This window comes from Ctenopharyngodon idella, chromosome 19 (assembly GCF_019924925.1).
Source record: "Ctenopharyngodon idella isolate HZGC_01 chromosome 19, HZGC01, whole genome shotgun sequence".
Taxonomy (NCBI): domain Eukaryota; kingdom Metazoa; phylum Chordata; class Actinopteri; order Cypriniformes; family Xenocyprididae; genus Ctenopharyngodon; species Ctenopharyngodon idella.
In genome coordinates this window covers 21,448,595-21,472,442 of record NC_067238.1, presented here as the reverse complement: position 1 = coordinate 21,472,442, position 23,848 = coordinate 21,448,595, and the positions used below count along the sequence as shown (strand labels likewise).

General features: G+C 35.3%; 1 protein-coding gene across 3 annotated transcripts in view; it reads left to right on the top strand.

Moving 5' to 3' along the window:
- The window catches only part of adcy2b (adenylate cyclase 2b (brain)), a 77,112-nt gene that overhangs the window by 35,293 nt on the left and 17,971 nt on the right, over positions 1–23,848 (top strand). For 2 of the 3 annotated variants that reach the window (XM_051871679.1, XM_051871681.1), the window contains 12 exons: positions 7,619–7,768; positions 11,435–11,583; positions 12,622–12,733; positions 13,624–13,751; positions 17,239–17,397; positions 17,731–17,863; positions 19,686–19,862; positions 19,990–20,033; positions 20,183–20,263; positions 20,689–20,758; positions 20,929–21,026; positions 22,442–22,526. In XM_051871679.1, coding sequence (XP_051727639.1) covers positions 7,619–7,768; positions 11,435–11,583; positions 12,622–12,733; positions 13,624–13,751; positions 17,239–17,397; positions 17,731–17,863; positions 19,686–19,862; positions 19,990–20,033; positions 20,183–20,263; positions 20,689–20,758; positions 20,929–21,026; positions 22,442–22,526 — 1,386 coding nt within the window. The remainder of the gene's footprint in view (positions 1–7,618; positions 7,769–11,434; positions 11,584–12,621; positions 12,734–13,623; positions 13,752–17,238; positions 17,398–17,730; positions 17,864–19,685; positions 19,863–19,989; positions 20,034–20,182; positions 20,264–20,688; positions 20,759–20,928; positions 21,027–22,441; positions 22,527–23,848) is intronic. The other variant, XM_051871680.1, reaches the window with a different exon arrangement.

Here is a 23,848-nt window from a genome sequence, read left to right as displayed (position 1 = left end):
TTACGAACCTTTTTATGTTAGGTGCACTCAAGAGCTGCGGGTCATAGCTTGTTTGTTAGAGCCTTTAAAGGCTATGTACGTCACTTTCGGGACATTTACTGCTGACGTACTCAGCAAACGAAGGTCTCGTGTTAATCAGAGACTGAAAAAATAACAAAGTTGAAAGCAGGGTCACATCTGTCTGGGTCAAAGTTGGAGAGATGATGTCAGATGCCAGTGTTTTGTAATTAAGCTATCATTCCCTACAGACCCTGCACTGTGCTCGTTTACTTTTATGACTGCCCTCTTCCTCCCATTCATTGATTACAGCCAGAAGAAGGCTGCTCTCGAAGGACCTGTCCTATAAAACTCTCCCAGTCAGATACAGGTGTGTCTCATGGCAGGTGGACCAGGCCTTAAATAGCACACGCTTGAAGAGAGAGAGAGAGAGAAAGAAAGAAAGAAAGCGAGAGAAAGAGAGAGAAGACATGCTCGTTGTGCTTCCTTTGGTTAATATCATTTGAGAGCAGAATATGTTATTGTGCCATTTCCAAACAAGCTGTAATTTTGACAAATTATGAAAAAGGTGTGAAAATATTATTTAATTGTGTATATTTAGAATACATAAAATGCTGTTAAAATGTAATTTTCATCACAGCATGCTATTTAACACAATACAATTTTTGTAATATAACAATATTATTGAAATTTTACTAATTTAAATTATAATTTTATTTCAATTATTTAAAATATCTGTATCATTATGACCAGTGTTTTTGTTAACTAAATGCAAAATCAAGCTGAAATAAATTAAAATATAAATATTAGATGGAAAACTTAGGAACTAGTACTTAAATGACTAAAACTGAAATAAAATAATAAAAAAGTTATATAAAAATATTTTTAAAAAACTATGAAAATGACAAAAGCATGTAACAAAATTACTAAAAAGTAAAATAACATTAAGATGAAAACTGAAAATATAAAAGTAAAGTTCAAAATATGAATAAATACTATAATAGTATGTAAGTAATAGTAAAATAACACTGATTATGATGAAAATTATGTGAGAATTTGGGGGAAATTCGTCTTCATGCAAAATCTAATTTAATTATTTTTTGTTGTTGTTGTTTGTTGGTTTTTTAGTTTGGGATGAATTGTAACTTGGATGAAATTAGCCCTAGTCAGACAAAGAAGTCAATCAATTATATCTAAAATGTTAAAAATGTATTTTTTACCACCTTCATTTCCATCACCCAATGCTATTATACACAATACAATACATAATTTGAGATGTTGTGGAAATTACACTGTGGTGAGAATTTACTATGAGAGAAAACAAAATATATACATGTATATACACTGTTGGACATTGTGTACAAACTAAAGGGTAAGCCATATTTCAAAAACACTGTTTGGAAGTTAGTCTGGCCAACACCAACAACAAATGTGTAACCAATCATGACTTATGACGGTTGAGGAGAGAGAACGAGTAAGAGGGAGATTTGAAGAAAGACTGCAGAAAGACATAATACAAAAGAGCTCAAAAGAATATCACTGGAATGAAGGTTTATGACTGGGCAAGCGCGTTAAGACCCGCGTTAATATTAGAAAAGCTGAAGAGAGCTAAGCGGGAAAACCTGAAAAAAGACGCGGAGGCTTCTTTGATTCTGCTCCACACGTGAGTAACGCTGGGTTTGAGTGCCATTGATTATCTGGAGCTGCTGTGCTGTTGGCAACTAACAACGAACTCTTGTTTGTATTTACTCTTGTGAACTGTACGTTTATTTATTGTGCTTCCTTGCCGTTTGTTCATCATCTGCGTTTTATATTTCGTGAAGCATTATTTTGTTGCGCGTCAGCTCTGATAAACAGACATCCACTTTCGCATTGCGTGTGTAACAGTGGCCAGCTAGTGAGGGTTGTGCAGGTAAATCACTGCACACTGACGACCGCTAGAGAATGTGGTGTTTAGTGTCATTGTTAGTGCACTCGCCTCGCCTGCCAGCAGCAATTAGGGTTCAAGACTGACTTGGAGCAGGGTGGTAAGGATTGGAGGGTGAGTTTTGAAGGCGGAGCATTGAAGAGAGGGGTGTGTTTGTTTGGTTTAATTTCAAATATCAACAATGTCCAACAGTGTTTTTGAAATATGGCTTACCCCACCTTTAATTAAAAGATTTTTAAGAGTTTTTAGTCCAAAAGTGCTAGTTGAAAAACCACCCATATTTCCCATGAGCAACACACATCGGTCTAGAACATGTGAGCGGAGTGGAGTGACAGCAGTTTTTTCTCCCTGCTAAAAGTTTATGATAATAACTCCATTGCAGATCCACTCCAGATTTTCTATTTTTCTGCTCGCCAATGTGGAAAAAAAAACCATCAGCAACGCTCACATACTCTGGTCTGGAATGCCGTAAACACAAGCAGAGTGATTAAAAAAAAGGGGGGAAAAAAACCAACAAAACAAATTGATGCTATTATGATTAATGTCAGCACTTGCTCGGCCAATCAAATTAAAGGACCAGCAGAACCAGCAATATGCAATATATCATCAAATATTTGATTATTTTAGATTATATAGGTAATATTTGATTAAATATTTGATTATTTAACATTACATGATAGTCCCTTGGAATCCTGTTTGAAAGCAGTTTCCTGTTTCTGTTGAAGTCATTGACACAGCTGTCTTCAGTATAGCCAGAGAGAGTTTTAAGGCAAACAGCAGTTCTCTTGTAGTATGTCAAGTTAATGTTCTATTAGTCATGATCAATTTCTGGAAGCCAAACAATGTACCTTCAGATGGTGGGAGGTTGTTAAGGAGCTCTTTGCTGACTGTGTTCTTAATTGATGAAGAGTGTTGTGTAATTGCCTGCAGTGGATGATGTTTAATCTGCTAATAATGTCAGTGAATGATATTAGCAGGAGGTTGTAGACTAATTAAAATGACAGACCCCTTTGCACAGTCTGGGGTGAACCTTAACAACCTCTTCTGTTCTTACTCGCTGTGCTTACTCTACCACTAAAGCCTTGCGCTGATCTCAAAAGCATGCGGAGGCTGCCATGGAGAACTTAAATTAAAAGAGGCTCAGACTAGATTGACCTCAAAAATGGGACAAATTAAAGAAATGTTCAAGGCTCAATGCAAATTAAGCTTTATTGACAGCATTTCTGGTATACCGTCAATTACCACAGAAAATTATTTTGACTCATCCTTCAGTCCCCTTTGTTAAAAAATGCAATTACAGTAATAGGCCTATACTTACTATGGAAGTACATGGGGCCAGGCAAAAAACATAAAACACTAATTATTGCTACAAGACTCACAAGACCTGGTTCATTCATAGTATCAAGCTTTCATACACAACCTACAATACACCTAATTAATATTTATGACCTGTTCATTCATAATAGTATATGTCATGTTTTGCCTTTGTTTTGGTTTTGTTATCCTATTGGACTTTCAGTTACCTGTTTCCTGTGTTGCCTTGTTCCCACCAGTAATTAGTTGCTATGGACATTCATTTAACAATCATACCTGTTAGTCTTTGCGTTAATCATCATTGTGTATTTAAGTTCCTCATTTCCTTCAGTTCGTTGTATAGTATTTTCGTATGTTATATGTTGCCTTCTTTCAACCCGGTCTCATAGGAAAGACGTACCTGTGGGAACGTTTTCGCGAGTCGCCAAAATACGTTCCAATGCGTATATATCACTGCAGTTTCCAACAGAAATGAATGCTAGAGGCAGTAAAACGGCAAGCACTTTTGATCGTTTTCATACACAGTTGCGATTACGGGGTCAGATTATGGATTAATAAAGACTCGTTTTCACGTCTCCTTGCACAATATTATGTTATGACTTCAAAACGCTTTTTTACCACAGTGCACGATTTATAAACGAATATATTTTGGACTTTGCATCGCTTAACCAGCTCCATATGTTTCGCTTTTCTAACATAACAAGTTTGCTCGGTAGCTCAGCTGACATGGAGTTGTACTTAGGACGAGGAAGCCCTGGGTACGAATCCCGTGAAAGGCGAGTCACGGTAAGAGAGCTCAAAGAGAGATCTAAACAAGCTAAAACGGCACGATTACGGATGCTTTTTATGTCACATTTGCTTTTGTTAACACTGTCGGGTAGGTTTATGTGTAGTGTTAGTGGTACGTTATTTTAAAACGCAATGGAGTGCAAATGTCAAATCAGAACTTGAGTTTGTTTTACTTATTAAATACTTTAGTTTTTTAACCTTTTGGCATCTTGATCATCTTGATCATCACCTAGAACGTTAAAAAAATTGTTATAAAACGGATAGTTCCGGCCCTTGATTCTGATTGGTTAAGCCGCGTTCGAAGCCATTGTAAAATTACCGAAAACATAAATCTGACCGCATTACATGAGTATCATTGCGCCACTGAATGTGTATGTTGCTAGAAACCACGCTAGAAACGACTGAATGACTCGCTCATAAAGACAATCTTTGCCTCCATCTAATGGCGTAATAAATGTAACTTCTGTTGCTGTTCACGGTCAGGGACTATATTTTTCAGTGGAAGAAAGCCTTTTAATGATTTTACTTCATTAAAGTTGCATTGATACATATTTTTTGGCTTTAATATTTGTATTATGTGGTAAGCATTTTATAAAAGCAATAAGCCCCATGAAGCCGTGGTTTACAGTGAATTTATAACAGCTAAGGAGGTTTTAGGCACTCCGCTCCACGTCTAACAACGCACCTTAGCTGTTATAAATTCACTGTAAACCACGGCTTCACGTGGCTTGCTTTATTAAAAAATATATTTTAATTAAAGAAAAAGATAGTTTTATATTTATTTATTTGAATTATAAAACTACAATTCAATTATATATTTACATCACACCAAAATTCTAATTCAAAAGCCAAATCTTTATTATTGTAGGATTCGTAATTTCACATGCCTTATTGTGATAGTTTCATTTATTGCAATTAAACCCAATTATCTAACACTCCAATTGTCAAAGATAACAGCACCATATTCAATACTGTACTGATATTTGTTCACTCTGACATAATGCAAGAGGCCGCTGAAAGCTTTTCGTGGGCTGAACTGAATTCACTCTTCCTGAAGATCGATATCTTTCAAATCAATGTAGAGACACATCACTCTGTAGATCCTTATACTGATTATATCTTTCGCTAATGCGCTTACCTCTGCCATTTGAAACTCAAAAGCTATTTGGTTGCTGTGCATATTTTCCTAAAGTGTCTGTGGTCTGGCAGTAATGTGTTCCTGTACCTATGATGCAATTTACTGCATTCATTACTTGTTTTATACTGTATGCCAATGCTGCATTGATTATACAGCGAGTCTCCACATTAATTCAATGCTAAATATTTAACATATCCATTATCTCATTGATAATTTATATACACTTCCTTGGAATTAAGAGAACTATATATAAAGGTTTAATCTCACTATAGTTCAACCCAAAATCAAAAGAAATATATTTTGCAAAATTAGAAGCCATTAAGATTTTAGTAGCATTAAGATTTATTGCATTGTGACATTCATGTTGTTCATGACGATTACTGTAATTAAAAAAATATATATTAAGATATTTATTTAAACATATTTGACAAATTATGATTAGAGTTCACATTGTCATAATTTTGCAAAGAAATGCTGTGTGTGTGTGTGTGTGTGTGTGTGTGTGTGTGTGTGTGTGTGTCTGTGAATTATTGGCACCCATGGCAAATATGATCAAAGATGACTGTAAAACTAAATCTGCATTGTTTATCCTTTTGATCTTTAATTCATAAAATTAGCAAAAATCTAACCTTTCATTGGAGGAAAAGGAAAAGTGGGGGGAAATCACATTATAAAATAAATGTTTTTCTCCAAAACACGTTGGCCACAATTATTGGCACCCGTAGAATTTTTTTATGAGTAAAATATCTCTGAAGTATATTCCCATTCATATTTACATTTTTTTAGCACACCAGGGTGATCATGAACATGAAATTCAGCCATGATTTCCTGTTCCACAGGAGTATAAACATGAGGAAACACAAAGGCCAAATTCCCTTAATCATTCATCATAATGAGTAAAACCAAAGAATATAGTTCTGATGTGCAACAAAAGATTGTTGAGCTTCACAAAATAGAAAATGGCTATAAGAAAATAGCTAAAGCATTGAAAATCCCCATTTCCACCATCAGGGCAATAATTAAGAAGTTCCGATCAACTAAAGATGTCACAGATCTGCCTGGAAGAGGACGTGTGTCTAAATCGCCCTAATGCATGGTGAGGAGGAGAGTTTGAGTGGTCAAAGACTCTCTGAGGATCACAGCTGGAGAATTGCAGAGATTAGTTAAGTCTTGAGTCTCAGAAAGCCTAAAAAAAATGATCAAACAGCACCTACATCCCCACAAGCTGTTCGGGAGGGTTTCAAGAAAAATCCTCTGCTCTCATCCAGAAACAATCTCCAGCATATTCAGTTGTCAGACACGACTGAAACTTCAAACGGGACCAGCTTCTATGGTCAGATGAAACTAAAAAAAGAGCTTTTTGGCAGCAAACCCACCAGATGGGTTTGGTGCACACATGGATAAAAAGTACCCCATGCCCACGGTTAAATATACTGCTGGATCTTTAAATGTCGTGGGCCTATTTTTCTGCTGGAGGTCCTGGACATGTTGTACAGATTCATGGCATCATGGATTCTAGCAAATACTAACAGATAAAAAAATCAAAACCTGACCGCTTCTGCTAGAAATCCAATAATGGGCCATGGTTGGATCTTCCATCGGGACAATGATCCAAAACAAACATCAAAACCAACACAAAAATGTGTCAATGAGCACAAAATGAAGCTTCTGCCATTGTCGTCCCAGTCCCCTGACCTGAACCCTAAAGAAAATGACTGGGGGGAACTGAAGAGAAGAAGCACCAACATGGATCTGGGAATCTGAAGGATCTGTAGAGATTCTGTATGAAGGAATGGTCTCTGATCTCTTGTCAGGTGTTCTTCAAACTCATCAGGCATTATAGAAGAAGACTCAGAGCTGTTATCTTGACAAAAGGAGGTTGCAAAAAGTATTGAATAAAAGGGTGCCAATAATTGTGGCCAACGTGTTTTGGAGAAAAACATTTATTTCATAATGTGAGTTTCCCCCCACTTTCAATTCTTTTCCTTCAGTGAAAGGTTAAATTTTTGCTAATTTTATGAATTCAAGATCAAGATTTATTTTTACAGTCATCTTTGATCATATTTATCAAGGGTACCAACGATTTTGTCCACGTCTGTATATATATATATATATATATATATATATATATATATATATGAAATATATTGTTTATAGATAGATATATATGATCTATCCATCTGTCTGTAAACAGTATGATAAATTTATCATATTGAATAAATATATATTGATAAATATATCATATAAACCAAACCCTAATCCTAGTAGTAAATACATATAGTTAATTATTATTACTAAGTAGGAATATTAAATGTATAATTACACTGTAAAACGGGCACCTTAAAATAAAGTGTAACCTTTCTTTTTTTGAAGAAAAATGTCTGTGACATAGAGTACAGAGAATGCAGTATCTCTATATATCTCTGACTAAAGCTGTTTATATGTCTGTGTAGATCCTGGCTAATATCATCATCTTCATCTGTGGAAATGTGGTGGGAGCCTATCACAAACACCTGATGGATTTGGCTCTTAAACAGACATACCACGACACCTGCAACTGCATCAAGTCTCCCATCAAACTGGAATCCGAGAAGCATCAGCAGGTATGACGAGAGGGATGCACAGATTGCCTGTACCACGTTGCTTTCAAAGAATGGATAAACAGTGCTGAACTGCATGGTGCCCGGTCCTTCAGGGAACAAGACGTTAATGTAGGCCTCGTTTGGGGAGGTTTTGGATAGGTTTGAGCATGAGTCATTCCTGCAGCTGTTTTGAAGAGATCATTATATCACCACAATGGGCGTCTAATATTCGAAGGCAGAGGGGGCTGAGAGTTACATTGTCCCAAAATAGATTTGTTTCCCCCCCAGCACTCTGTTTCCTGTTGGATACGGGTGGGGCGGAAGTCTGTACAAGGCCTCACTCTTGCCGAGGTTAGTTTTGCTTATTGCTGTTTTGTGTGAAATAATGATAAAGTGTTTCTCAATGGCGATGGCTGAGTGAGTGAAATATGAGCAGTGAGATAAAGGCAGATCGCTGGCGGCACTTCTGCTCCATCAGGAATTATCATTCTCACTCTGTGAAATATCAGCCTGTTGAGCACATGCCCCCGGCTCCATTGTTCTATGAATGTTATCAGAATTGTGTTTTTGGCTTTCCTGGAAAAACAATTACAGAGCACAAGGCAAAGACAATGTTTCACACACTCGCTGCACAACATGATTAAATCTTGGATGTATGTTCTGTGTACTGTGAGAATGGAGCTCTTCAGTCAGTTTATCAACTGCTGGATCTTTTTGCCTTATTGTAAAACATGTTGGAGCATTTCCTTCATTTACCTCCTGTGGGGCTGCTCACTGTTTGGTCATTCCAATCAGAACATTAGTTCAGCACAGACCATCAGCCTAATTACGGATATGCCTCATTTTACATTTCAAGGGTGAATAAAACATTACCTTTGAAATATATTTTGTGATTAGAAGTGTTCAGGTTTGAAAAAGCACAGCACCAGATTTGATAACCCCTAAACTAGACTGATACTCAAATTTTTACTCATGAATGATATCTTAAAGCTGCTGTCCGTAACTCTTTTTTTTTGCTTAAAAATGATCCAAAATCAATTTGTGAGCAAGTAAATAACCAGCCAGTGTTCAAAATAATCTCCTTACCTTAGCCCGATTCACATCGGTAAGCTTGTAATAATGTTTTCTAATTTGGATGGTACTGGTAGGTTTCCGCGGGAAATGCGAGCTTGCCGCCATTCATCTTTGTGTCATTACATCACGTCTGTTTACATAAAGAACGAGTCCCAGCTAGTAGGCTATATTATGTGAGGATGCTGCATTACCATTGGTAGCGCGATTTATTGTAATGCTTTTTTTACTCAGTTGGTCAGAACAAAAGTGGCAGATTTGTTACTTACTTGTTCAGATGATATTTTCCAGTGAAAATTCTTATTTTGGTCATGCTTCCAAGAATACAATCTGAGATTCCGAAGTACCTCTACTGTATCCACTAGTGTGGTGACTTACAGCCACACATTCTCCTCAAAACATTAGATTAATTGGCGCTGAGATGCTGTGCCGATGCACAACCCATGTAAAGATGATAATTCTGCAAATAACTGGTTACAGGTTTCGAACAGAGATGGTGACAAAGAGGCAAAACTTACAGACTGCAGCTGTAAACCATGCGGTTTGTTGAGAAGAGTTTGTTTTATCTCGAATCTTGTATATATTAAAAATAAAAAAAGTTAAACATTTCAAACATTTAATGTTTTAATGTAACAATTTTTGAACAATTAATAAATGTATAAAAGAAAATAGAAAAAATTAAAATGTAAAATGTGACACCTGGTAAAAGTAAAAAATGTAAAATCATTACCAAAATATTTCAATAGTATATTAACATGTGAACTTCGACAGCCTTAAAGTACATTTTAGAACATCTTTTTTTTTGTCTCTCAATTGTTTTGTGGTTTGAAAACCACTGAATCAGAATTCATAAAATCATAGACTTGAAGGTGGCCACTTTTGACTTGGGCTAGGAAGCAACCACCTAGCAACACCCTAAAAATCACACAGAACCCCTTAGCAACCCCACATAAACAACTATCCACACCACCACAATATTCACACCCACATTTTCTTCAAACTAAAAATCTCTAAATCATGTGCTGCATATGTAATCTGGTCCACAATGTGGTTTTGGTAATATTTCATGACTTACGATAGGATGTAAAAAAAGAACATCAAATTTTGCAAATTAATATTTCTGCAATTTAACAGAGCAGAAATCATACTACTTTATGCTGTAGCCAAAGAACCACAATGAATTAATGACATCATTTCCTTTAGCAATCACTCCCCCAGACCACAGCAGTATACTTGAACCCATTAGTGTGGACAACCTGCTTTGATTTGCCTCTTTTTTTGATAATAATACATTAATGGACTGTTATTTAAAAGCACTTACATCCTTCTGAGCACAACAGTAAAATGTGTTTAAATAATGTCACCTTTTTCCTGCTGTCACAATCAGCACATGGCCATTATTTTATTTTCTTTTATTTGACCTTCATTAAGCAGGGTGGCCTCTGAAGGGAAAACAAAGAAAACGAGGAAGAGTGACAGGATAATAAAAAGAGAAATGAATGGACATTTCATATCTCAAACACAATCCCATTTTATATTTCACATTGTTCATAATTTTCTTTGGGTTATTTATTCACTGTAACCCTGTGCTAACCCTCTTTTAATTGTGAATAATTGCTTAACCCAGGGTCAAAAATTGACTTAATTAGTGCTTGACTAATATGGCTGATGCTAATATGATATCTAAAGAAAAGGGTGGCTGAAATAATAAAATAATATCGGAAATAAATATAGAATACAATTTAACAGCATATAGGCAAACAAATTCTATATGTTCTTCAGTAGAATCACATATGTTTCTTTTACAATTAGGGTAGTTCATTAGTGGCAGGAGACATCTGTTACACTGCTATGATTCAGTCTGTTCATCCTCCTCAGTTTTCATTTTTCTCTAATTTTCTGTCTCTCAATACACCAGCCATCCATCATTTTGTTATAAAAAAAATATGTTATTTGTTCTAAATTATATATTACCATACTGCTTGTACCTGTACTTCTTTGGTATGTAGAATAGTGTGAAGAATATGCTATTTTTTCTGTATGCACAGAATATCTGGATGACCTAGTACAGAAAACAAGAACAGAGCACACTGTTCTGAGTATTGTATCCCACAATGCAGTGCATCCAACTTAATCTTCCATTTTTGGTGAATATAAATTTTAAAAGAACAACATTTATTTGAAAAATAATTCTTTTGTAACATTATAAACGTCTTTGCTGTCACTTTTGATGAATTTAATGTATTTCTTTTAAATGTTAGTGTATCACGGTTTTCGCAAAAATATTCAGCAGCACAACTGTATTCAGTATTGATAATAAGAAGAAATGTTTCTTGAGCAGCAAATCAGCATATTAGAATAATTTCTGAAGAATCATGTGACACTGAATGATAATGCTGAAAATTTAGTTTTTACATCATATGAATAAATTACATTTTAAAATATATTCAAATTGAAAACAGTTCTTTTAAATTGTAATAATAAATGATCAATTATAATCTTAATTATTCAAAACTTTTGACCAGTTTATCAATAATTAGATTTTGACTTAATTTACAAACATAGCAACCATTCAAAGGAATGGCGTATAACTATCCTTCTCTATACGACCAATAGGAACGTCTTTTGCTGTCCCTGCTGCCCGCCCACATTGCGAGAGTGATGAAGGCAGAGATCATTCAGAGGCTGAAGGGTCCTAACTTTGGCCAGGCGGAAAACACCAACAATTTCCATAACCTCTATGTCCAGAGACACACCAATGTAAGGTAGGACTTATGACACACATACTAGAGTATCTGTGTACTCAACTGATTTATTTTAGGCAGCCTAGAAAATATATAAATATATATCCTATACACTGCACCTGCTTTCACTGAGCCATCCTACCCTCAATAGATCCTGTCAAACCATCCTGCCCTCCTTCAGTCTGCACACAAAAAACAAGCTATTCATCAACCTAGATACAAGTAGCTCTCATCTAAAAGAGCCTAGACATTTTTGTATTCTTCTATTAAAAATTTAAAACAAACACACAATCTTCTGCTATATAGGGCAAACCTTTGAAGAGACTCTTCATCAAAACTTAAATGTAATTTGGTAATTATATTGAAGGACAAGTGCTGTTATTAAAGCAATACTGCTATCTGCTTCAAAGCGGTTCTCCTTCCCCTATAATATCCTTTTCATTTTTTCACTAACTCTTTCTGAATGGTACGTCGATACGTTAACAAGTTAATGACTTTATGAGTGAGTCATTTGAATCATTTAATTTAACTGATTAGTTTAAAAACTGATTCATTTAGGAAAGAAACAAGTAACTTTTTATGAATTAGTTATTGAATTATTCACTCAATGATTCACATTTCAGATTACCAGATTAATTTAGGGGCTAATTAAGTGATTGTCTTTATGAGTGAGTCATTGAATTGTTCACTCAAGTTATTAATACATTCAGTAACACCACTACTGTGTGTTGCTCGGAGAGATGTAACAGTTAATTCTGCTGTGGCTTTGTTTCAAATTCTTTTTTTCAAACAAAATAACTGCTAATATTATATCTGAAATGTAAGTTTCTCTGTATTAATTTCTGGTTTATTGAACTATCACACTATCATGCTTTTGGTTTAAATAGCAGCACAACAGTGTGTTTAAGGATGTTTAGATATTTTTTACACAAGACAAATGCTTATTAAGAAAATAATTATTTGCAAGGTGTGTATTATTTGCAGTGCAAAAGAATCAATTCATGCTCTTTACCAGTTTGCACATGTCTCCTTTTGAGATTTCTTGAACATTTTCCACAGCATTCTGTATGCAGACATTGTTGGATTCACACGTCTGGCCAGTGACTGTTCACCTGGAGAGCTAGTCTACATGCTCAATGAGCTCTTCGGCAAATTTGACCAGATAGCCAAGGTATCATAAGTCCTAACAGGCATAGGAGACACCAGAACTGTACTTTATAGTAAAGTAATGGCTAAAAGTGATGTCGGACTAGGAAAATTGACATATTCATCCTATATTCAAATATTATTTAAAAATTTGTCAAAGATTTTGAAAGCATATTGCATAGTTATGCTTGGAGTAAACAAAGCTTGTGTGGACTTAATTTTTGGACAGGCTGTCATACAAAGAAATTATGAATACATGCAAAAGCAAGAGAGAACCAACAAAATATTAAAGGGTTAGTTCACCCAAAAATGAAATTTCTGTCATTAGTACTCACCCTTGTGTCATTCCAAACCTATAAGACCTTTGTTCATCTTCGGAACACAAATTAAGATATTTTTGATGAAATACTGAGCCGGCGTTCAGACGTAAACACGGAAGCACTGAACTGCGTTCACTGCATCAACTGCGTACGAGTCTGACATGGTAAAGAAGAATTTGTTGAATAAAGTTATTTTTGCTTTGTTTTTGCGCATAAAAAGTATTCTTGTCACTTCATAACATTAAGATTGAACCACTGTAGTCACGTTAACTATTTCAACGATTGTCTTTAGTACTTTCCTGGACCTTGAATGATGGTAATTACGTTGCTTTCAATTGGGGATAAAAAAAACCTCTTGGATTTCATCAAAAAATATCTTAATTTGTGTTCCGAAGATGAACGAAGGTCTTACGGGTTTGGAACGACATGAGGGTGAGTAATAAATGACAGAAATTTAATTTGTGGGTGAACTAACCCTTTAATAACTGATTATGTTGTAGTCAATATATGTTTTTTCCTGTGAGCTTTTTTTTTTTTTCCTGTACAGAATGTAATGTATACTACAGTGCTGTCTAATTTGGTTTGTTTGATGCAGGATAACGACTGCATGCGGATCAAGATTCTGGGCGACTGCTATTACTGTGTATCAGGTCTGCCGGACCCTTTGCCTGACCATGCCAAGAACTGTGTGAAGATGGGGCTGGACATGTGTGAAGCCATCAAGTAAAAGAACACACTGTTTTTCTCAAACATACACAATTATTACACAGCTCTCTGAAATACTACACTGTGTTCCAAATTATTATGCAAGTGACATATCAGATTTTAGTTTTTCAAAGAAAGTGTTTGTTGTTTCTCCATATCTTTTTAGATAACTGGTATCAATCTCACACAGCTTTGTTAAGTAGTTTGCCAGGTCTACTTAAGTAAATGGAAACCCTACTTAAAGAGGTTGCTCCACATTATTAAGCAAGTCACAGTTCTCATGCAATATGGGGAGGAAGAAAGATCTTTCTGAAGATGAACATGGTGCAATGTTATGCAAAAGGCATGAAAACAACTTACATTGTGTGAAAACTGAGTGGAGATTATCGAACTATCATACGATTTGTGAGTAATTTACTGAGTCAGATAAAGGCTGATTAAAGAAAGTTTCTGTCAAAAAAAAAAAAAAATTGTATTAAAACGACAGCCATTGTTGAGCAGCAAACAGGTATTTGAAGCTGCTGGTGTCTCTGGAGTCTCAAGAACCTCTCCATGCAGGCTGGCAGTTATGCGTAAAGTTGCATGTCAGCCACCTCCAACCAAAGCTCACAAAGAGAAACGTTTACAGTGGGTGTAAAAATAAATTTTCAGACAGTTTTATTGCCGTGGTGTTTTTTGCCGCAGCATGGGATAGTGCATTGTCCTGAATGAAGATCCTTTTATTTCAAAAGGCACTATCCTTCTTTTTATAACATAGCAGAAAATGGTCAGCTATAAACTCCACATATCTTTCAGAAGTCAATTTGACACCCTCAGAGACCGTAAACGGACCTTCCATCTCACCTCCCAATATTCCATTCCAAATCATCACTCTCCAGCTCCTTGCTGACGTCGCAGTCTTGTTGGAACGTGGTGGCCACTCACCAACCATCCAGAAATCCATCCATCTAGATCATCCATCGTAGTACGGCATTCGTATTCAACGAATAATTTATTCAACGAATAAACCCATTTAAAAATGAGTCTTCATGTATTTCTACACCCACTGTAAACATTTCTCTTTGTGAGCTTTGGTTAGAGGTGGCTGAAATGCAACTTTACGCACAACTTTATTTACAACTTGTGCTGTAAATTGCTCATGATAGTTCAATAATTATTAATAATTGATAAATTATTGATACCGGTTATCTAAAAAGATATGGAGAAATAAAAGAAACAGACACTTTCTTTGAAATACTAAAATCTGAATGTTTATTGTACTGAAATCATACTGATATGTCACTTGTATAATAATTTGGAACACAGTGTAGATTCTAATTGGTCAATCACAGCAATCTGGACTAAAATATATTTGTATAACTGCTAAATAGTCTAATTGATCTTTGTTTCAGGACGATTCAGCTGTGCTATTTAAATGTCTGTGCAAATACGGTGTAAAATTCAGTCTTGATAGTCAAATTTAACCAAAATTGGTAAGGCGTACAATGCCTTACGGTTGCCTGAGGTTGCTAGTCTGTGGGACACTTTTCAGGGTGTCCCATAAGCCAGTGCCTATCAGGGTTTATTTTGAGATAATGCACATTATCCCTTACATATTTTTCTGATTCTTCATTACAACAAAAAGACCCATTGAATTGTATCTGCTACAAAGTCCTAAAACCACTACACATGAGCTGTTTGTCACAATATGCCCTTTCATCATCTACCAGGGACCATTTCTGTGTATTTTTTCCCATGGTGTCTGTCTTTTCAAGCACTAGTCTCTGAGGCTGAAATAACCTGCATACTCAAGAGGTTCAGATGTGTGAGATTGTTGAAACCCACACATTCTCCTTTTCCTTTATTTTTTTCCATCTCAAAGTGCAGCCCCTTTTTCCAGTCCCTTTCACAATTCCTCACCCATTCTTCATTCTTCCACTCTTCTGCTACACATTCATTCTCTGTAACGTTATTGCAATTTTCTTTCTTTCACACACACACAAATCCATTTGAGGAGGTAATTGAGGACCCTTTCCAACATGTATTTTCCAACATGACATAGCTCAGGCTGAGGGGCTCCTAGAACTAAGAATGGTGTGTGACAGGTACACTGAAATATGTCAGCAACACATACCTCCAGAGGTGCCATGCACCTTTTTTTTAAATTAATTAATTAGTTAATTTGTTTTGTTTTATTTATTTATTTGTTTTGTTTTGAGGGAGCACCAGTGGCTGTGTTTTGTTTTGTTTTGTTTTGTTTTGTTTTTTGACTTCGTCAACCAGTTTTACCAGAAAGGTCATGGATTTGTTGCAGGTGAAGCATGGTTATACTTCTCTACAAACTAGACCAGAACCAAACTAGCGTAATCCAGCCTGCATAAAAATTCATGTTGGCCTAAACTGCACTTTGCAACTGGGAAAATGTAACATTCAAGCTGCCTTATCTGAAACACAAGATGTTTTGAGTGCTGAATGAATATATACACAGGCACCAGACATACTCCCTCAGAAACCAACATGTACCGCCGCAATCCTGGCACCTTCTGATATTTACTTTGCTATAAATATTTCTGGTGTTAAGTTATGTCATTGAAATATGGTACTGTTTCAGTCATTTCAAAGGATGGAGGGAGAGACTAAAGTGTGTATGTTCTGTAAAAAATATCTTTTCATTACACTGGGAGAAAACTTGCTTTATTTACATATAATACTAGTAAAAATCAGTCAAGAGTGTCTAGTATTGTTTATTATGATTTTAGTATTATGTTTATCATGACCTTTTGATTCAAAGGTTGATGCTTAAATGCTTAAAATTAGTTTATTTAGTAGACAAATATTAATTGTGCTTTCACTTAAATTTCTTCATAAAAGTTTATATTTTTATTTTTAGACAACTTTAATAATGGCTGTCAATTGATTAAAAATGTATATCGAAATATTGACGTAGCATGCTGATTAATTAATCAAATTTATCACAAATACAACACAGAAAGTCTCCTAAATAAAGATAATTCAAAGACACTATTGTTGCAGATGTGTAATATTATACATTTTTAAATTAATTTTAAATGTGCAATTACATACTCTAGATGGCGCAGGCTGATAGGTCTAACTCGTTTGGTAGTGATCACGTCATTATCTACATAGCACAGCCAATTGGTTGTTGTTGCATCAGTGGCCAATGAGCTTCGGCTCATCATTCAAACAAATACCAGTAGTGTTTGCTGTTAGCAGTCTGTAGCTCGCTTTCAGAAACCCTCCACCTTCCCCAGCTCCACCTGTGTAGATCTGCTATGGGTGTTAATTCATGTATGTTACATGTGCAGCAACAGCAGCATGTCTTACATGCTCACAGCAATGTCTGTGAATGTACTGGCGTAGCAGATCTATTCTGCTAAGACCAAATACATTAACATTATCCATTATCTTGCCAATCTCTATTACCATACCAATCTCACGACAGAAATAGTAATAGTAAAGAATGAGCAGGTGTGTTCAAACCTTTAATACTGTACCTGTTTTTTAGGAAAGTGAGAGATGCCACCGGGGTTGACATTAACATGCGTGTTGGAGTGCACTCTGGGAATGTTCTCTGTGGTGTGATTGGCCTCCAGAAATGGCAGTATGATGTTTGGTCACATGACGTCACCCTGGCCAATCACATGGAGGCAGGGGGTGTACCTGGGTAAGATAAGCGTATGACTTTTGTTTTTCCCCATTTCAAGTTTTTCACATATTTGCTACAAGTGCTATTATGCTCATGAAGGGTTCTTGACGTTAATAGAAATGCTGTTTTGAGAGCACAATGAATGTGCTTTTGTGCTACTAATGAATGTTCCGTTGAATAACCCAAAAAAATAAAATAACAGAAACGCAAAGGGCTACATTCATTTTTCAGATCTTAACTCTATTGTATCTGCAGGCTTTGGAACATTTGTGAAATACTCATGTAATGCACCTGTTTTTGTGAAGTGTCCTTTCATTTGCCAGCCTGTAATAGTTGTGTGCTCCTCTCCAGACGGGTTCACATCTCTTCTGTAACATTGGAACATTTGAATGGGGCATATAAAGTCGAGCCAGGCAACGGACAAAACAGAGATTGTTACCTGAAAGAGCATGGCATCATCACATACCTAGTCATCAACCCGAAGGTAAAAAAAATGACGCATACAGTCCAGCTTTCACATGTTTATAAATAAGTAGACATTTACATTTTCTGAGGAAAATAGTCATGCTAGAGTGTTCTGGGTGGTTTTTTACTGGCCCAATTGATGTTAGGGGTTTAGAACAAATCCGTTATTTTAACCTTTTTTTTCAGCTATAGTTATAATTGTGGCAACAATAAAATAATCTATTTTAAATAACGAAACAAAAATAGTCAATTTATTACCCAGAAAACGAGTTAAACAAAAGCATTAATCATAGCCAAACAAACCTGCTGTATGGTATTTAATAAATCATATCACAATTGTCTAGTTATTCAGTTCACCTTTTGCACTAATTAGCATAATTACACTATTTAGACTTTGCTGTTACACAAATGTAACTTTGTGGTCATATGTGACAACCCTGGGAAGACGTTCAAGTGAATGGGCATCAAGACCCAGAAGATTCCAGAATATCCATCCATTGAGATGTGTGTGGGCTTTTCAGCCCACAGATATCATAATGCCTGGCATCATATATTCAAGTAACAATGGCTATTCTTTTATTTATCCAGTGTTTTATTTACTTTTCAACAACGCATTTGCTTTGCCCGAGGTAACAAAAGCAGCAAATCTTTCTCATACATTTATTTCTGTTCGGTTTGAGCCTCTCGGCCCTCTTATCACAACAACCCACTGCACACCCACTCCCTCCACATTCCCATTATGATGACGGAATTTGAGTTTGGAGGGCTTTTGCTTGTTTGTTTAGTTGTTCTCTTTTCTTTTTTTCACCCTGTTGTTTAGTTGATGCCAATTTGCATTTTTTGTTTTATTCTAATGAACGATGGCCATCGAGTTAAGTTGGTGTCAAGTAAACCACATATTTGAGAGAGCCTCTCTTATCTTATATACTATAGCAAGGGTTTTCTACCTTTTGGTGTCAAGTACCCTCAAATATGACAAAGAGACCCATTCCTAAAATACATATTCATTCATGTACGTATAAAGCCCACCTTCCCATTTTCAGGTATAAAACCCCATTTATACTGTGTGATGAGACAAAATTAATTTTGTTTTCAAAATTAATGAAATTTATATTGTCACTGTACTAAAGCCAGAGACAATTATTAAAATATTATCTGGAAAATATTTACTTTGTAGTTGACAGAATACCTTTTTTATACCCATTAGTACTGTTAAATGTTTAAGCCTGAATAGAAACATTTTCAAATGGTAATTTTTTTTTTTTTTTTTACAGTAGGCTAAATATCATTCCAAGCAGTGTTAAGAATTGAGTTAAACATATTTAGTGAATAATTTTTCCCCCGTAGCACCCCTTTACGCTTTTCAGACCCCAGTTAGAAAACCCATGTAATATTTACTTCATAATTTAACTAATCATCCTATGTTCCTGTGCACTAATGGAATCTGAATCATAATTTGGTACCATAATTTTCTTCTTAAAGATATCAAATAATAATATTTTATGAATCTGCATACAATCAAAAGGCCCCAGTTCTAGGATCTTATTTGTATTTTAGATTTCATTAGGATTCTTTGGGATTGGATCCAAATCATGATAATAAATTCATTAGAAATTTCAGTCCTGTACAGCAGTGGTTTACAACAGGTTTTTGCTTCAGGACCCAGATTTTACATCGGACATCAAGTTGTGACTTGGCACAGTATAAAAATCATTTAGCATCCAAAAAAGAGAAACATGTCCAGAAAATCAGTATCAGATCATGTAATACATTTGATTTTCTGTGCTCTAGCCTGTAACACATCCATTTAAACTTATACTTCATGTTATGGTGTTACTTAGGCAGAAAAACGGAGTCCCCTGCTACCTCCTCGTCTTCGCCCCAGTCTGGATGGAGCCAAGATGAGGGCATCTGTCCGCATGACACAGTACCTTGAGTCTTGGGGAGCAGCCAAACCGTTTGCTAACCTCCACCATCGAGACAGCATGACCAATGAGAACGGCAAGATCAACACACACGTGAGTCAACCTGAGCACATGGAAAGAAAACAATGATTATGATTCAAGATTTAAATGGTGATCCCAGTCATCAGGACTAGCTAGCTTGTACTTAAAGCACTTAATAGCACTTCATTTTTTCTTACAGGACGTGCCATTGGGGCAGTACAACTTTCAGCAAAGGTCTGAAAGGTCTGTTTTTTTACTGTTTTTTGCTTTATATAACAAAAAAAAAGCACAAATCTAAATTCAAGTGAATAACCTTTCAGAACATTCACACTGACCTCATCTGCATTTCTATGGTTGTTTGAAGTCTCTTTTTCCTCTCCAATCCCTTTCAGAACAAAATCGCAGAAGAAGAGATTTGAAGAGGAGTTGAATGAAAGAATCATTCGCACTATTGATGGCATCAACTCACAGAAGTGAGCGTTCATAATGCTCTGCATCTTGTCCAACTCACGAATTCTCTGCAAAACAGCGCAAGAAATAGCCAATGATAACAAGGATCAAGTCTGACACCACAGTGAAAATCTGGGGTTCAAAATCTAATTTATACCTGGAAAAAAGTTTTATAAAACTTGTAAAACAAATATGTATTCACAAATTTATTAAACAATTAAATCAAAACATAATTTTAAAATAAATTATTATTAAATAATTATTTATATTTAATTTCATTAGTGGTCTCAGATTTAGACCCTGATATAACATTTATTTGTCAATTCATTTCACTTCCAGAGCCTTTCCTGCATCAGTGCCACCAAAGAAGCTATTATAATAGTGATTCATCTTGACAATTAGAATTTAATTGATATAAATTACCTTATTTATGCTTTCTTTCCAACAGACAGTGGCTGAAGTCAGAGGACATTAAAAGGATATCTCTGTTCTTTCACAATAAGACACTCGAAAAAGAGGTACATCCCTTCTTGAGATGTGGTATGTGCCATTGAATGACTAACACTGTAGGTGCTTCATTGTGGAGAGAAAAACACATCAGAATCAGAACTAAGTCAATTAAAACAGACATATAGAAAAACATAAGAGCTCTGACATTTCATTTCTTTCTTTTTCTTTCTTCTAACAGTACAGAACCACGACTCTGCCGGCCTTCAAGTACTACGTCACCTGTGCTTGTCTCATTTTCTTCTGCATCTTTATAGTGCAGGTTTTAGTCTTGCCGAAGTAAGTACCATCTCCGGGATATCTTTCAAGTATGTCATTGTCTTTCACAACGCAATTACGCACACAGCCACTGTCTCCCACAGCACTTAGACCTAGTGACACATAATAATATTACAACATCTACACAATTGAGAGAAAATGAGCAATGATATTTAATGGGATGATGGGGACATCAATGCCTGCCTGAAAAAGACAGCCCAGAACAGACAGTTATAGATTTTTTTTTTTAATCAGAGGCCAGTCTTGTTTGGAAATTGTCTTCTTTTGTATGAAGTCAGACAGAAAAATCTATGCAAGATGTCACCCTAATTTACTGCTCATGTTGACTGAGAACACATTCACAAGAGCCGAATGCACAATGCTTTTCTCAAACTGTGTTCTCACTTCCTGACATTGATTTTATATCACATTTATGGTGATATATGGCACCGCAAAGACTGGAGATAAACGTTTATGTTTCAATAGTCAAATATCCATTGAATTACTGATGCCTGCTTAGGCTTATTCAAATCCCTAACCCTATACTTCAGCATCACATTTGTCCCACATTTTTTCTTCTATGGACGTGAATGCTACATTAAATCATGCGGCTTAATAAGAAAAGATGCTCTGTTATTTTCCTAAGCAATCAGACTTATGATTTTCATCTTGCAGACAATGAAACAGGTGAAAAATCCCAAAGATCTACATTGAAGGAGGCATCTGAGCCAGTGTTGTTATTGTGAACTAAAACTGTTGGAAATGGTTTTTGGTAACTGAAATAAAACATAAATATTTGATGAAAAACTTCAACTTAAAAATCTTAAATGAACATTTGAAATGTTAATTGCTAAGTTAATTGCTAAGGCATATTAACTGCAATAGTTAATTGCTAAGGCATAGCAATTAACTGATATAAGTTTAAGTACTAAAATTACTACAACTAAGTCTGAAATAAATTAAAGCTATATAGAAATATATTTTAAAGCACTTAACAGAATTACTGCAACTTAAAAATACTATAATAGTATATAAATAATAGTAAAATGACACTGATCTGGGGCCATATCTCAAGAGCAAAAAGTCTTGATGTTCTATTTTATGGTGGGGTCTTTTGACCTGGAGCAGGTAGCAGTCACCAAAAAATGACCCAAAAACTGTAGCAATGGTATAGCAATGCACTAAAAACACCTTAGAACACCTTATTATCCTCATACGAACCGACCACATCAGAGTAGCATTGCAGTATCAAGTTTCAAGCACTACCAAAAATCCTGTTTCAAATAAAAATCTAGGATTATTCAAACATGCCGAGCAACAGTTCTTATCTCTATAAGCTGAATGACATCTATTTCTTCTCTTTTCATATCAGAGAATGCATAAAGATTGGATGTTTGTGTGTGACTTGTATTCCTGATGATTTTTGTCTCTCACAGAACCACCATCCTTGGAGTATCATTTGGAATGGCCTTCCTTTTGCTCGCCTTGATCCTCGGCATTTGTTTTGCTGGTCACATACTGGTAAGTGGTAAATATAGAAGTAAATATAAAGTAGCTTTCTGTAAGAGTGAATGAAGCAGATTGGCGTGTTTCGTTTAGTCTATTCAGTTAAAGACACATCCATTTTCCATGGAGGAAATAACTGCATACTGAAATGTAATTTAATAAGTCGAGTTTCCTTCACATTTGAGACCCTCGCCTTGTTAGAAAATGCCATACCAGGAGGAAAAAAACACCATATCAAAACAAGATTGAAATTTTCCTTGTTTTAGCCTGAGAAACAACACTCTTTTTCTGCTCTTAGAGAGCTTCGTCTATAATCAAATAATGAGCTACTTTGGACCTGCAGAACATAAATGTCTTAAGTAAATGTCACCTGTATGTCTCCCTATTTTCTTTCTCCTGCTCTTTCTTCCTTAATATATTATAAGAGCTTAGAGTGAAATGACTTATTTAACATTCATGTTGTGGTCATATTCCACCCCAAAATCAATAAGAAATTATGTTTTCTTAAAGAAAATTAAGCCTGTTTTTATGACCATTAGGGTTTATTATATTTCAAGTAAATTCTCATTACAGTAATGCAAAAAAATATATATATAATAGATATATTATTTAAATTGTATTTATACAGTGCCTTTCAAACATTTGGGGTCAGTAAGATTTTTTTCTAAGACTTTTATTCAGCAAGGGTTTATTACAATGATCATTTCACATAAATGCTGTTCTTTTGAACATTTTATTCATCAAAGAATCCTGAAAAAAAAGGTATATCATTTTTTTTCCACAAAAATATTAATCAGTGCAACTGTTTTAAACATTGATAGTAAATGTTTCTTGAGCACCAAATCAGCATATTAGAATGATTTCTGAAGAATCATGTGCCACTGAAGACTGAAATAATGACTTGACTGTATCCAGAAATGAATTACATTTAAAAATATATTCACAAACAAAAGAGTTATTTTAAATTGTAATCATATTTCACAATCTTACTGTTTTAATGTATTTTTGATCAACTAAACTCAGAGACTTCTTTCAAAAAACAATAAAAAATCTTACCAACCCCAAACAGTTTTTATTTGTGATTAAATTATTATTATTTCTCATTTAAAATCAATAGATTATAGTGTTTCTTAGTGTGTTGCATTAATGAGAATCTAATGTGAATCAGCTTTGAGAATACTGAGAAAATGCTGATTAGAATCAGGGGTCATAATGCAAAAATGGGTGACCTTGACATGTGTGAGATTCAACCTCATACACTCTGTGGAATTCCAACTATAATCAAAGTAACCTGTTTTTGTGTGTATTGAGGCATCCAAGTTATATTTTTAGAAGGC